At 31.5% G+C, this 14,026-nt stretch overlaps 1 protein-coding gene and 1 long non-coding RNA gene across 3 annotated transcripts; one reads left to right on the forward strand and one right to left on the reverse strand.

Annotated features, from left to right (window-relative positions):
* Positions 1–5,057: 5,057 nt before the first annotated feature.
* Positions 5,058–13,753, reverse strand: LOC111282816 (mitochondrial import receptor subunit TOM40-1-like). Of its 2 annotated transcripts, XR_002689286.2 has the most exons (12): positions 13,485–13,753; positions 12,426–12,507; positions 12,198–12,297; positions 11,990–12,085; positions 11,827–11,877; positions 11,599–11,664; positions 11,106–11,207; positions 10,375–10,443; positions 10,221–10,304; positions 5,738–5,833; positions 5,338–5,553; positions 5,058–5,247 (listed from the first exon to the last, which is right to left on the reverse strand). XR_002689286.2 is itself a non-coding variant. In XM_022871073.2 (11 exons), the coding sequence occupies exons 1-11, from the start codon at positions 13,624–13,626 to the stop codon at positions 5,500–5,502; spliced, it is 942 nt and encodes a 313-aa protein (XP_022726808.1). In that variant the 5' UTR covers positions 13,627–13,753; the 3' UTR covers positions 5,058–5,499. The 2 variants fall into 2 exon arrangements, 1 of the variants encoding a protein (XP_022726808.1); XM_022871073.2 differs by having other exon boundaries at positions 5,058–5,553.
* Positions 7,736–9,932, forward strand: LOC149518892 (uncharacterized). Its single transcript, XR_016342251.1, has 3 exons — positions 7,736–8,744; positions 8,855–8,905; positions 9,495–9,932. It is a non-coding gene; the product is annotated as an uncharacterized LOC149518892 (long non-coding RNA).
* Positions 13,754–14,026: the final 273 nt, after the last annotated feature.

Raw genomic sequence — 14,026 nt, forward strand, 5'->3', positions numbered from 1 at the left:
TTTAAATACAGTCTGCATCGTAAAGAAAAACTCAACTTTGTGATTTTTTTTCAACATATACTAACCAGTGACGAGTATTTCATTAGGTGCGAATTCATCGAGTTACATTATTTCATTGAAAAGTGACTTTCTTCTATCCATATTCTTAACTTTTGTCTAGAAGTAAGCTGAAATGCCTTCCATCATATTCATAGCCCTATCATATTAAGCACTAATATTGCCAATCTGATGCAGCAACTCAACGATTGGTCTATCCTCGCTCTTAAAATACTTTTTGCCTAACAACGTTGTCCTAGTGTTGCTCAGGCAACAGAACCAATTTTGTTGTCATTGGCTCCTCTTTTCATATTTCATTTGACATTGATTTCAAACTTAGGAGAGAAGTAAGCATCATCATTAGTATTCAATAATTCAACCGCATCGGTTGTTGTTGTGACTCATTGACCGATTGCTCTATTAGATTTGAATATCATTTTAAAATCATCAAAAAATGGGAAAGGGTTATTCTTCAACCCTTTAGCATATGGGTGTAATTGGCATAAGTTAAAACAAATACAAATAAAATAATCCATAAAAAAAGTAAAAAAGATAGATAAGCCATAATATAATCTTAAAAAACTTATCCAAACCAACTCATCGAATATTTCTTTCTTAGCTGTGATACATTTTTCTTAATCATTCCACCCAAATCTACTAGAATTTTTTATATCACAAATTACGAAATATTATCTTTTAAGCAGCTTAACCTTAAATTCAATGTGAGGGGTGTTTTTAAGTTGTGAATGAGGGATGATTTGCTCCAGCATTCGTTCAATATAACCTAGATATCTGATGCAAAATGTCTCATTATCTGCTCTCCATCTAGGATCTTCAACCAAAGAATGTTAGCATTGAATCAGATGGGAATCCTCTTCTCAAATCCATGAATGGTTACCAAGGCCTGAACTATCCAATTTCCTTTTGAGGATGCCTCGAATGGATTGTAATAGATTGGTACATGATGAAGACATGTTTAATTCTTAATCACATGATTAGACATTATGAAATAATATCAATATAGTAAATAAAAAACAATCAATGGAATAAAATAAATGAATGCACATGATAATAAAGCAAAAAAATGTATACTCCAAATTGTAATATTTATTGGACAACTAATAACGCCTCAAATATATTGAAAACATATATTCAACATTGATATAAAATAAATTCTTCACTCAACCATATGGCTCATATGATAAAAACCATTAGGTAAACAAATAATAAAATAAAAAACATATCTATAATATTGTTATCCCCAAGATTACAACTAATGGGTGAGCATCTCATTAGCTAGATTATCTTTAAATTGAGTCCAAAAATCAGATGGCTCAACATATGTAATGAAATCTTGATGTTCAGATTCAACTGGTTGAAAAATATTTCCTTCAACAAGATTTCCTTCAATAGGATAAAAAATGATTTCAGATATAATGAAATTATAGAAAAGGCAACAAGCAGAAATGATTTTACACTGTATCTTAATTGAACAAAATAACTTTTCCCTTAAAATTATTCATCTAGCTTTCAATATACCAAAACATCTCTCAATATAATTTCTTGCTTGAGAGTGTTTCATATTAAAGTATTCTTGTGGGGTCGTCGGTTAGAGTCTTACCTTCCAATCATTAAGATGGTATTGTTACCTCTATAAAGTGCTAAGAATCATTTTTCATTTGTCTATCCAGCATCACACAAATAGTAATTACCTATTGAACGCTTGACAACATTAATAATATGGAAATAAGGTGTCTCAACATTAACATTACATGAACATAATAAAAATAATACCTTGTGGGATCTTCAACCTATTCCTATGTCTAATGGCATCCCTTAGCACTCTACCATCTATTGCAGAGCCTTCCCATCATGGTATAACATATATAAATTGCATATTTGAGGTGTAAACACCAAGGATATTAGTAGTAATTTTATTTTTTCTAGTCCTATATCTAGGCTTGTCAACTGTGTTTATGTTAACTTTAATGTATGTCCCAATTAAGGCATTTAAACAACCCTTGAACCATTTTCACCTATTATTTGTTGAATTTTTTGGTATGGGTTTGGATTTTTTAAACATCTTATGCAATCTTAAAATAGAATTCAACATAGAATGGAAATGTTTACTAATCGTCCTTTTAGATTTGGCCACTTGATGTTTCATAACTTTATTTTTTGTATGATGGACAATGATGCGAATCAAGCTAATTACTAGTTCTTCTATTGATATATGTCTAGATGACTATAACCCCCATTCTATTTTAAGCAAACGACATAATTTTGCAAAAGCTCTTCTATTCATTTTAGTATTATTTAGACACTGTATATCACTGTAAAAGACCATTATGTTTAAGTTTAACTCCCTAATACATAACCTATTATAAGATGTTCCACCATAAGATAGTCTACACCATTTTCTTACGTTAATATTTAATAAAGTTACAGCAACAAAATATAACACATGCAACAAAGTCTTTATCTGCTTCAAATGCATCTTTCTTCTTAATGATAAACCACCCATAACTATTTAAAAGACATAATAACGTTAAAGTTGAAAACATAATGAAAAACAAATCTTGGCATATGATAAATGGAACCTCTTTAAAAACATCATCAAATAAAATATAAATCACAAACAAAACATTATAAGATTGGAGAGAGCTAAAACAAATTAACCACAAAACAAGACATTTATATTAGAAACTTAAATCTAGATCTAAACGACATCTAAAAAGGTGAAAAATAAGTTCATTGGAAGGCAACATTAATTATACACTATCAATTAAAACATATACACACTGTTTCATGTAAAAAAACGAAGATAAACTTAACATGATGAAAATTAAATGATGAATAAAGAAGCTGATATTTTTCAAAGAGAAAAGTAAAAACTATGAGCTGAGATCTATTGAAATATAAATCAAAAGCATATTGACTATTGAAACATGATTAAAACATCGAACAAGGCGTTTCATATATACAAATGCCATATTTTATATACTTTTGCTTCACAATTAGACATTAAAACGTTCATATTGTCAAAACATGATCATCAAGAGAGAAAAAAATTTAATATGAAGTAATTAAGATAGTTGTAGGAAGAAACACCTCAAATGATAATTATTTAAGGTGTTTTTTCATACAAACGCCTTAATCATTTATTTACAAGCATGTCTGAAAAAGATCATGTAATAACGCTTTGATCAATGAAAATAAAAATATTTATTTTAAATTATCAATTAAGGCATTTCAATTGAAAAAATGCCTTAAATAATTGAGGCAAGGATTATTTGGGACGTTTAAAGAAGAAAATGTCATACTCGATGATCATTTAAGGTGTTTCTAAGGGAAAATGGCTTAAATGATCATTATTTATGGCTTTTTTTCAACAAAAAAACCTTAGATGATGGATTGCAATAAAAAAATGACATATTTAATGATCATTTAAGGCGTTTCTTAATGCCAGAAGCCATTGATTGCAATAAAAAAAGTTTTTACCAAAAAAATATACAACTAAGTTGTAGTCACTTTGAGACAATCTTTTCAAAAAAGTAGCAATTGTTTCATAATTTTTTATTCAGGTCAAATTTGAAAATAATGCAACTTTTTCTCCCAAAATCCTAGAATACCACAAGAAGAGGTGAGTTTCTGATTCTGAGACTTTGGGTGATGTTGAGAATCTGTTACTTTCTCTCATAATCGGATTACCTTGAATCAAACATGAGAATCAAATACCCACCATCAAAATTCTAGGAAAAAATTTGTGGATTCCCTTAAACCAAATGCTCTATAAAAGGTTTTTTGAAATGGATGTCTGAAAACTTTTAAGGGACTTCAAAAATGAATTTTTGGTATATTGAACAAGTTTTTGGATATCTATTTTTGAAAATCTTTAACAATTTTCAGAACTTCATTTTTGGAATGCTAGAAATGCACCCTAAAACTTAAAATCATAAATATTTTGAAACTAAACACAAAATCAAATGAAAAAGATAAAAAAAAAACAAATAATTTATCTTTGATTCTAAGCTACCTAATGTCAAATAAATGATTAAAGCTTAATTTAGGGCTTAATCCTTCAAGGGTGGGTTTGGGGTTTTCAGTTGAAGAAAATGGGGTGTGATGAGATGGGTGTTTGGGTTTTTTAGAAAATTTATGTTTTAGATTTGGGTTGTGTTGAGTGAAAAATTGGGTATTAATAGTAATAAGGTATGAAGAGAAGAGCTTAGGGTGTAAATAGCACCACTCTTTGTAAAATTGAGATTTTTTTTCTTAAAAAAATTACCTGACAATTATATGATAACAGGATAAAAATGATATAAAAATATCAAAAAAATATGATTTATAAATTTAGTAAAAAATAAAAAATTTCATATTTGATATATCACTACGAATTATAATACAATCATTTTCATATTTTATAATTATGTTTAGGAATTACAATGGAGCAAATATCTACTATTTTAGAGATATTTATATCCAAATTTATTTAATATTTATAATACATGAATCTATTTACATATTCGTTCAAGTTTAACATCACTAACAAATTCAAATCCCTTTAAATAAACACTATCCTTTTAAATATCTAAATTCATTAAAATATTCATTTATTTAAATTTTTTGTCAAAACATAAAATAAACAAAAATTTAATTTAAAATTCAAATTCATTTTTAATTAATAATAAATAAAAATTATTTTTTAAAATTCAAAATCTTCTACAAATATAAAATTTTATATATTTTACATATGTAAAAAGATAACGAATTTGAATACGAATTCAAATATCCATTACTATTCTTTAAAATTTAATCGAATTTGAATATTAAATATTCAAAAGATACTATTCATATCCTATCCACTTTGCATCTGTCACGGATGGTAAATATCTTATTCGAATCCATTAATTATCTATTTATAACTATCCAAATCCGATATAAATAGATCGGATAATAATAGATATCCATTTATTTACTATCTATTGCTATCTCTAATTATCTTAAATAAAAGACAAATATAATACAAATACACAAAATATCTTCAATATTATAGCTTGCTTAATTTATTTCTTGACAAGGGAATTTCATATTCCAAAATTTAAAAATAAAAATAAAAAGAAATTTCTAATCGTAAAAGAGACCATCCTCTCAAGTCTGAACCAGGCAAGGCAAGCATGGTCCATGGAGCTGTTTGGTGAAGCCAATCAACTACGAATAAAGTGATAAACATCTCAAATGGCATTAATTTAACAAAGGCTACAGCTCTAAAAGTGAAAAAGAAAAGTGTTGAACTTAAACCTGCCAAATTGACACCAACAACCGTTAAAATTGCTCCAACAGCTCCTGCTGAACAGCCAATAAACATCCTTTTCAAGTACAAATTCAATTCTTTAATCTTCAACAATATGCTAAATGGTGACCCAAGAACCTTCTTCAAACTGTTTTCATGCGGTGATCTAATCACCCTACAGTCAATCCAAATCCAAATTTGTAGTCTTTCTTCTTATGATCTATCTGCAAAACATAAATCCAGAGAAAAATATTAAGAGACGTGACTCCGAGGGATTATCAATCAAGAGAGAAATAAAATGTTAAACATAAAGGACTAATGGTATCACATTCACAAGCAATAACAAAACAAAGAAACTTCTTTTCAAGTGTATAACTGCAAATCTCCTTCTGAGAAAAGTCATCTTACCTCTGCTGAGAGAATAAAATTTAGGCCCATATTTAACCGCTCTTCCAGATAAGCAGCTGTGCATCCATTTGAATCAATCTTCCCCCTCAAGCGACACTGAAAACATAAAAAATTGATTGACCAAAATGATGGTCCAGTTAGATCCATTCTATTACATTACAACAATTTTGTTGGAACAACCCTATAGCCAAATCTAAACTGATGTGGTGTCAATAAACTTCATAACAAAAGACTTCCTGAAAATTAGCCTTGCTTCTTTGGACGACTTATGAATTACACCATTGTGGTTGGCCATGTTTTCCCCTGTTGCCTAGATATAATAACTGCATGTAAGAGGTTTATCCTGTTTAAAATCCCTCCCCCTTCTTTAAGTATCAAGGAAAAAGAGACAGCTTTATAAGTTCTTTTCGGTTGATATACAGAAGGTAATTTTGTGACACACAAAACAATCTATACTACTATATATAAAAGTTAATCCCAAAAGAGTCTAAAGCTACCATGTGTCCGGTTTTTTGAGTTTGGTTTTTCACGGTTTTTTTGTTTCTTTTCTTCGGTTTTTTGGGTTTGATTCTAAAGAAGCTTCTTTTGCTACCTTTGCCCAGCTGCCATTTCTCATTTTTTGTTCTGTCTGCCTTTTTTCTTGTGTTTCTTTGTGTTTGGCTATGAAGACGTGGGTTTTGTTTTGTTAAAATTTTTTTTTACTTTGTGGGAGTCAGTGTTTTTTCTTTTTTCATAAATTTTAGTTTTTTTGGTTTCTCATCGTTTACTTTTTCTGAAAATTATCACTTTTATTATTAACTTTCGCCCACCCCATTTTTCTGATCAACGATCATCGGATTCCCCAATACCTCGCTGCCAATTTTAATCTTGCTGTATTGCCAATTGAAAACCCCAATTTGTTTCCCTTCACTATGTTCAGTGTAGTCCCCCCTCTCCCCCACACACCCCCCCCCCCCCCCCCAAAAAAAATGATTTGTTGTTTCCTTTTATAACTGCACTGAAATTGAAAAATTAGCTCAAAACCTTGATTTGCTCAAGCTATAAAGGACACGTGGCAATATGGGTCTTGCTTCACTTCAATTGCTGCTCAAATCTTTGTGAGTTCAGTTTCTTTTTTGTTTTACTTTTTAACTATAATTTTTTGTAGAAATGTTTGCTTATACACTTTAATTTTACAAAAAATTTAAACTCTTTGGTTAAAATTTGGGGTTGAGTTAATTGATTTAAGAATTTTTTGAGCTATTGAACTTGGATCCATCTACATTTTTGTCATTTAGATTTGAAATTAGTGTGATTTGGGTTTTTGAAAATTTGAAAATTTAACTATTTTTTTATGGGTTTTTAGTTTGTTCAAATGGGTTTTTTTTTTTTTTTTTTTTTAACCAAGGAAATGATGGGAAAAGGAAGGGAAATTAACTACAAAGTTAACATTTTTTTTTTTTGCTCCAAGACTAGGAATAACTGAACTCTGCTTAATGCTCGGATGTGGTTAACTTTGATGTTGATTGATTGGTTGACTTAGATTAAAATTTTTATCTTTTTTGCCTTTTTTTGATTTCATAGGCATTGGATAGAACTTAAAAAGTTAAGACATTGAATTAAAAGATAAGCAATTAGGGATTGATTAAGTGTGTTTGAAAGTTGCATGACTTGGTGGTGTAGAGTTTTCTTAATGCAATTAGTATTATCTTCAGCTTTAATAGCAGACTATATATTACTCAGATATTTATTTAACAGAAGGAGCTTTTGGATCCTGCAATTAAAGGAGCGCTCAATGTACTGGCAGCTACCAAAGAGCTCAGGGTTAAGCATGTGGTGGTCACGTCTTCCATCTCCGCCATTACCCCCAGCCCCAACTGGCCAGGTGATAAGGTCAAAGCAGAGGATTGCTGGGCTGATAGTAGCCCCATATATATATTTGTAGGTTTATGGGATGTAGGTTTATTTGATATTGCTATATATCAACCCCATAAACCCTGTATTTTACCCAGGGTTCTGCTCCTCTTTCAATTTTCAAATCAAATCTTCCAATCCTTCTTTTTTTCTTTGATTTGAGGCTGTGAAAAACGACGCCTGTGTCGAGATACCCAAGGTCAGCTCTCCTCTCTCTCTTTCTTTTGTTTGTTAACTTCTCATCCTTTTAAGTTTATTACAGTTATTGGGTTGTCGCTTCAAAATTATGCTTTTCTTATTTGAGTTTAAACAATGTTGGAAGCTTTTGGTCCTATGATTAGTAATTTTGGAGCTTAATTGGGATGAAAAAGCATCAATCTTGGAGCTTAATTTGGCTTGAAATTTGATGGCTACTTACTTGCTTTGGTATAAACTTGATTTATATGCAGTACAGTAGGATGTAGGGGGATTTGATTCAGGCTGAAATAGTGCTGGAAGTGAGGTGTTTATCATTCATTCATGACACATTCATCATTTTTTTTTTATTTAGTATCTTGATTTGTTTATAATTTCTAGCTGAGATTTCAATGGTTCAGATCTGTTGGTTTTTTAAATAAATTTTAATAGTTGAATTATTGAAATCTATATATTTCGTTTGATTTTGATTGAAAAATAAAAAGAATTAAGATTCGAATAAGATTTTACTACTCTAATATTTATTTTTAGCTTTATACCAACTTTTGATGAAGAAAAAGCAAATTGAAAAAAGTAATAAAAATAAACAACCCAGAGCCTTTAGTATTAAGAAATTAGTATTTTTTTTTATGAATCTTCACATCATAACCAAGCTGTTGATGTTTATTGGCATGTGATCAATTAGTGCTTGATGGGTTAACAGTTGATTTGGACCCTATGGTTTCTATTCAGATTTGTTGTAAACTGATTTGCAATTTTAGCTAAACTTGATTGATGATTGTATGGTGTGTGCCAGGTTGTAGAAGTTTCCACCTCCAAGACTGGGAAGCATGGTCATGCTAAGTGTCACTTTATTAGAATTAACATATTCGCTGCCAAGAAGCTGGAAGATTTTGTCCCTTTTTCCCACAACTGTGATGTATGAAATACTAACTCATTTCATAAATCATTATTCTTTATCATTTTCGGTCTAACTTTTAATCTGTCATATAATTGCATTGGTGTTAATGTATGTTTCTGTTTTAACAGGTTCCACATGTCAACCACTACCAGTTAATTGACATTTCTGAGGATGGATTTGTAAGTTCATTAGCTTCATGTTTTATGTATCTGTGTGTTTGTTTCTAATTTTATTTATTGATTTTGACACTTGGGTTTAACTTAATTTTTTTTATCTTTTTATCTAATTATTTGATTAGTACAAAATTCTGTTCCATTGCATATAAACTTTTAATTTTTTATGCCTTCTGTTTTCTGCTTCAATTCAGTATCAGTATCAGTATCAGTCTATGACCAAACTGGTTGTGTTGATGATGTTATGAGTAAATGTAGTTTAAGGCTACTGCAAGTCCCTAGGACATAGCAATATTCTGTTTCTTCTCAGCTTTGGTTGTGAAAAATGCATTCTTAAACTTCCTATTCTTATACAACCAAGTCAATGAATTGGTCTGTTTGTCAAATTTATTTCCTTGCTAATTGAGCATTATCTAATTTGTTTCCATTTATTTTGTTGATGAGGACCTTTCTGGGGATATTTTTGAGAATTTGAAAACGATTTTCAGGAATATGTACAAATAGGTTGTGACATTTGTTGACTCCCCTTCCCTTTATGTCATTAGAAATTTTGCTTTCTATTCCATTTCTTTGACAATGGTTTAATCAATTTCAGGTCACTGAGGTTGATATTAAAGAATTTGAAGCAAACTATAGGGGATTTGATTCAGAGAAGAAAGTCTAATTGATCTTTATAAAAAGTGCAAGGGCAATATGAATAAATAAGAGAGGCTGTGTTTTTCTTTCCTTTAAGCTTTCCAGATTAATTCTGATTTTTTGCTCCATCGACAGGCTTTTCTGTTCAAGGCTTTGTTAAGATCCTAAGCTTGATTCACACCGTTTAAAGGATATGCTTGATGTGGCAATAGCTACTGATGAGACTTTCTTGCAACTTTTATTTACACGCTTAGAATTATTCTGTTCTAGAAGTATAATGGATGGCATTAGACATTCCTTTTGTGTCATTAGACCTTCTCTAACATTCCTGTGAATGCAATTTTGACATAGAAGTATGATGGATGGCAAAAGCGAATTTGCTAAATTCTAGATGCTCTATGGTGAAATCTTTATGTCATGAGACCTTTCCTTTATGTCATCATGTTCCTTCCTACAGTCTACTTAGGCACTCACTTTTTTGTGCTTAACTGAATTATCTTCACTGGGTTTTTTGAGCTTCCATTGATCATCAATAAGTTTGTAATTCAATAAAATACTAAAAATTGCAACAACCCATGCAAAGCCGGGCTTTACACACTAGTATAAATGCTAAATTCTAACATGTATAGACATGCAGAAACATCAATGTGCACTAACATTGGAAATCTAGCAACCAAAAATTTACCTGTCTAAGGATGTAATCATAGCCGACACTTGCTGTTACATCTCCTATCATGTAGTTATACATGAAATCTGATGCGAGAGAAACCTTGATAGAAATAATAGTGTAAGAATACTGAGAAACAAATTGCAATATTATTAGGAGGAAAAAGTCGTACCTTCTCAGATACCTTCTGAACATAGCTCAAAGCAACCATTCCAGTACTTGCAACTTGCCCTGCTGCAACCTGGACAGAGTGCTTAGGTTGGTAATATGTGCATAAAGCAAACAAATAATTTTTCTAGCAATAACATTTCAATTCCATGCCTACAACAAATTCCTCTTGACAGGAGTAAGGTGAAAAAATGGTGGGGGAGAAGTTAATTAACTATTTTATTGATTAAAACTCAGCTTTGGAAGCAGCATTGCCATCAAATATCCAGGGACCAAACGAACAGTATTTCTGAAGATCTAGAAACTTCTTGAAGAGGAATTTAAACCCTTAACTAAGATCTTTTTTCATGGGTCTATAACACATGCGCCCACTTGGGATCATCAAAATTTGACCTAGAAGTGGAATATGCCAAACATTAATTGTTGTATTAACTAGTTTTGAATGCACATTCGGTTTTACCTTCAGAAAGACAGCATTAAATCATGTCCTTGATTCCAATGACTAGGTCCGCCACTTATGTTGGAAATATCATAACTCATAAGTCATTAAAAAGAAAGGAGATCCTGAATCTCACAACTTGGCAAACCTAATCAGCATTTTTGTTAGGGCTCTAAATGACACCCCTACTGTTGTAAAAGATCTAGAAACATATTTAGAAGTAACAAACAACACCCACTAACCATTGCACAAATAAATATTGACAACCCAGTAATGAAGAAACCAGGCTAAATTACCATCTTATCTGTTTCATATCGGGCAGCATAACCAATGCCTGACTTTAGGTGCTGACCAGTCCAAAATATTTCACCAGCTAAAGATAAATGTGGTGTCACACTCTGCACAAATATGGCTTAGATTAGGTACAATAATAACAACAAACAGAATTATAATTGCAGAATTAGTGGATTCAGCAAAAGATTGTGATGAATGCTATGCAATGCCTCTCTAAAACAGCAAATGAAATGCCAAATGCAGAAGGCCTTTGGCACAGAAAGTCTAGGTTGCTTCTATCATTATCAGTGTATATATCTTTTAGTATTTTTATTGAAAAAAAAGGAAGATAAAACATAGCAAAGCACAGAGAAATTTGCAAGTCCACGTTATATTGAATCTACGTATAGTACAAGTATTTTCTAGGTATAGTTCACCCAATAACTCATCCATTATGCTAAGCTCTTCATCTCTCAGCTCAATTCAACAAATATAATGTGGCTTCATACAATTTACCTGGATATAACTAGCTCCAAATAAACTACCATTACCAATTTGAAGCTGAGACCTGTAGTCTTTACCCTGTACAAGGAAAACAAAAATGTCAAAAGACAAAAGGCAATCTCGTATTCGATGATCAATTAACTCAAAATAAAATATCAGAATATCGGGTGTCACACTCATAATGATGACACAAACCAAAGCCAACTTGCCAAGATATAATATGGTTTCAGAGTGACTGACCTTGTAATCAAAGTTGACCATGCCATGTGACATATGAGGCTCATTTGTGAGCTGGAACAGGAAACAACAAAGTTATCAACTAGCTTAAACATGAAAAAACATATACTCTACAGACAAACAGGAAAGGCAAAATATTAAAGAATAAATGAAAAAAATGATATACCTGAGCATTAGCCTTCACACTAAGATTGTCTGTCAAATCCCATTTCACTCTTGCATTGAGTCTACCATCAGTCAGCATCCTCCCAATAAGCATCAACTGGGGAAAACCAAAATTAATCCCACCTTTAAATTGATTTATTAAGATAAAATAATTTAGGAGGACAAGAGGGTGAATTGGAGGAGTAGAGATAATGAGAGAAACAACCTACATTCGGGTCAATGAAGTTGGCACCAAATTCATAGTGTGCAGTAGGAATTTTAATGGTTTCAGCAGATTGAGAAGGAAGTTCTGTTGGGCCCATAAACACACTGGGAGATGATTGTGAATGAATAGATACCATTATTTCTTAATATAGAAAAGAAAAGACATAAGAAAAATAGTAATAATAATAATAATAAAAGCAAAAATCTCAAAGAGTCAAAGAAGCTGAAGCTACCTGTGACTGAGTGAGAATTTCTGATTTAGTCCTTTGGTAAAATCAAATCGCAATCCTTCAAAAGTTTCTGGCTTCAGAGACACTGCCAGACATGTTCAAGCAATAAACATTAATTTTTCATAAAAAAGAACAGACTCTAACTGCTATTTTAGGTTATTCTTCTTTCTCCATAATAACCCTGCGAACGATGCATCATAATACCTTACAATTCAAAGCTTGTAGAGATAGATACACAATTAGAAGACAAAATTAGGAAACAAAAGAAACAAATTAAGTGCATAGTCTTCAACATCTAACAGGGCACACTGAATATGCATCAGGTGCTGAAGAAAATAGATGCCAACCAAAGAAAGAATTTAAACATGAAATTAACCATACACTTCAAAGCACTTGAGACCAAAAGAAAAGTTAATTATATCTCAAGAACTTACTTACAAACAAATCTTAGAAGTGTATAACCCTGGCATGCTTTTAGTTCCCTAGTAAACCTCTTTCTTTCCCTTATTACCAAACATAAATATTCACCGGTCATGCTCTTGTTACACACCAGCTTTACACAGCAAAATAATTCCACGTTGGAAGTTGGGTGTGTTATCAGAATATACTAGTCCATTCATTAAACCCAAAGAAACTGCTGCCCCCAATTCTAAGAAGCAACTGCTTTTATAAAACTTGTACTTATAAAAAATCAAAACACTTCCCTCTTCTTAAAAAAAAAAAAAAGAGATATTAAAGTTACTAGTTTTGTGACTAATGCAAAATTATCAATAAAAACCTATCATTTTCACTAATCAGAGCAGAATAGGGTTCTAAGAAAGGGGATTGAAAGCACACCACAAGCTAAATCTGCAGCCCCTACATTCCACTAACTTCGCCATCTCTAGTCAAAATGCCAAACCATAAAATTCCACATAAGCCAATAGAGATTAAGAGACAACCAACCAAGGTTTTTTTTTTAAAAAAAATCGCATCCATAATCTCAAGACAAAGTTACAAATCAAGAAATAAAAAGAATAAAAAGAAAACCAATATATTAAAAAGTGAGAAGGGAAGACTAACTGAGAGCTTCACGGTGGAGCTCTTCAAAAGGAATAGGGCATGGGAGATTCATGTAATCGGTTTTCTCCTCAGCTTTGGTATGCGCCGCTTTGGATGCGTCGGCTGGAATCGTCGTAGTACCAGGAGGTACGAGCCCCGCCATTTATCTCTTCTTTTCTGTAGAGGAATTAAAAGCAAAATCAAACAGCCGCGACTGTGAGTGTGATGAGGAGGAATAAGAGATTGGGGGCAGAAGGAGGAGTTGCAGCACTCAGGATGCGCTTATTATGGGTTTTAGCCAGGGTTTTACTAGGGGAGGGGTCCACATCTTTTTTCCCCCTTTCCTTTTTTATGAAGTATAAAATGTTTTTACTTTTTCTAACCTTTTCCTTCGCTTTTTGTTTGTTTTATGAATGGTAAAATAGAGTTGTATGAAGTCAATCGTATGCTTTTTTTATTTTGGTCATTCAATTATAAAAAATTTATATATATATATATATATATATATTGAAAAGAAATTGTTTCATTCATTCATTAATAATAATGGCTTCCTCTTCTACGAT

Source organism: Durio zibethinus, chromosome 5 (genome assembly GCF_047325235.1).
Source record: "Durio zibethinus cultivar Kanyao isolate XHJ-2024 chromosome 5, ASM4732523v1, whole genome shotgun sequence".
Lineage (NCBI taxonomy): Eukaryota > Viridiplantae > Streptophyta > Magnoliopsida > Malvales > Malvaceae > Durio > Durio zibethinus.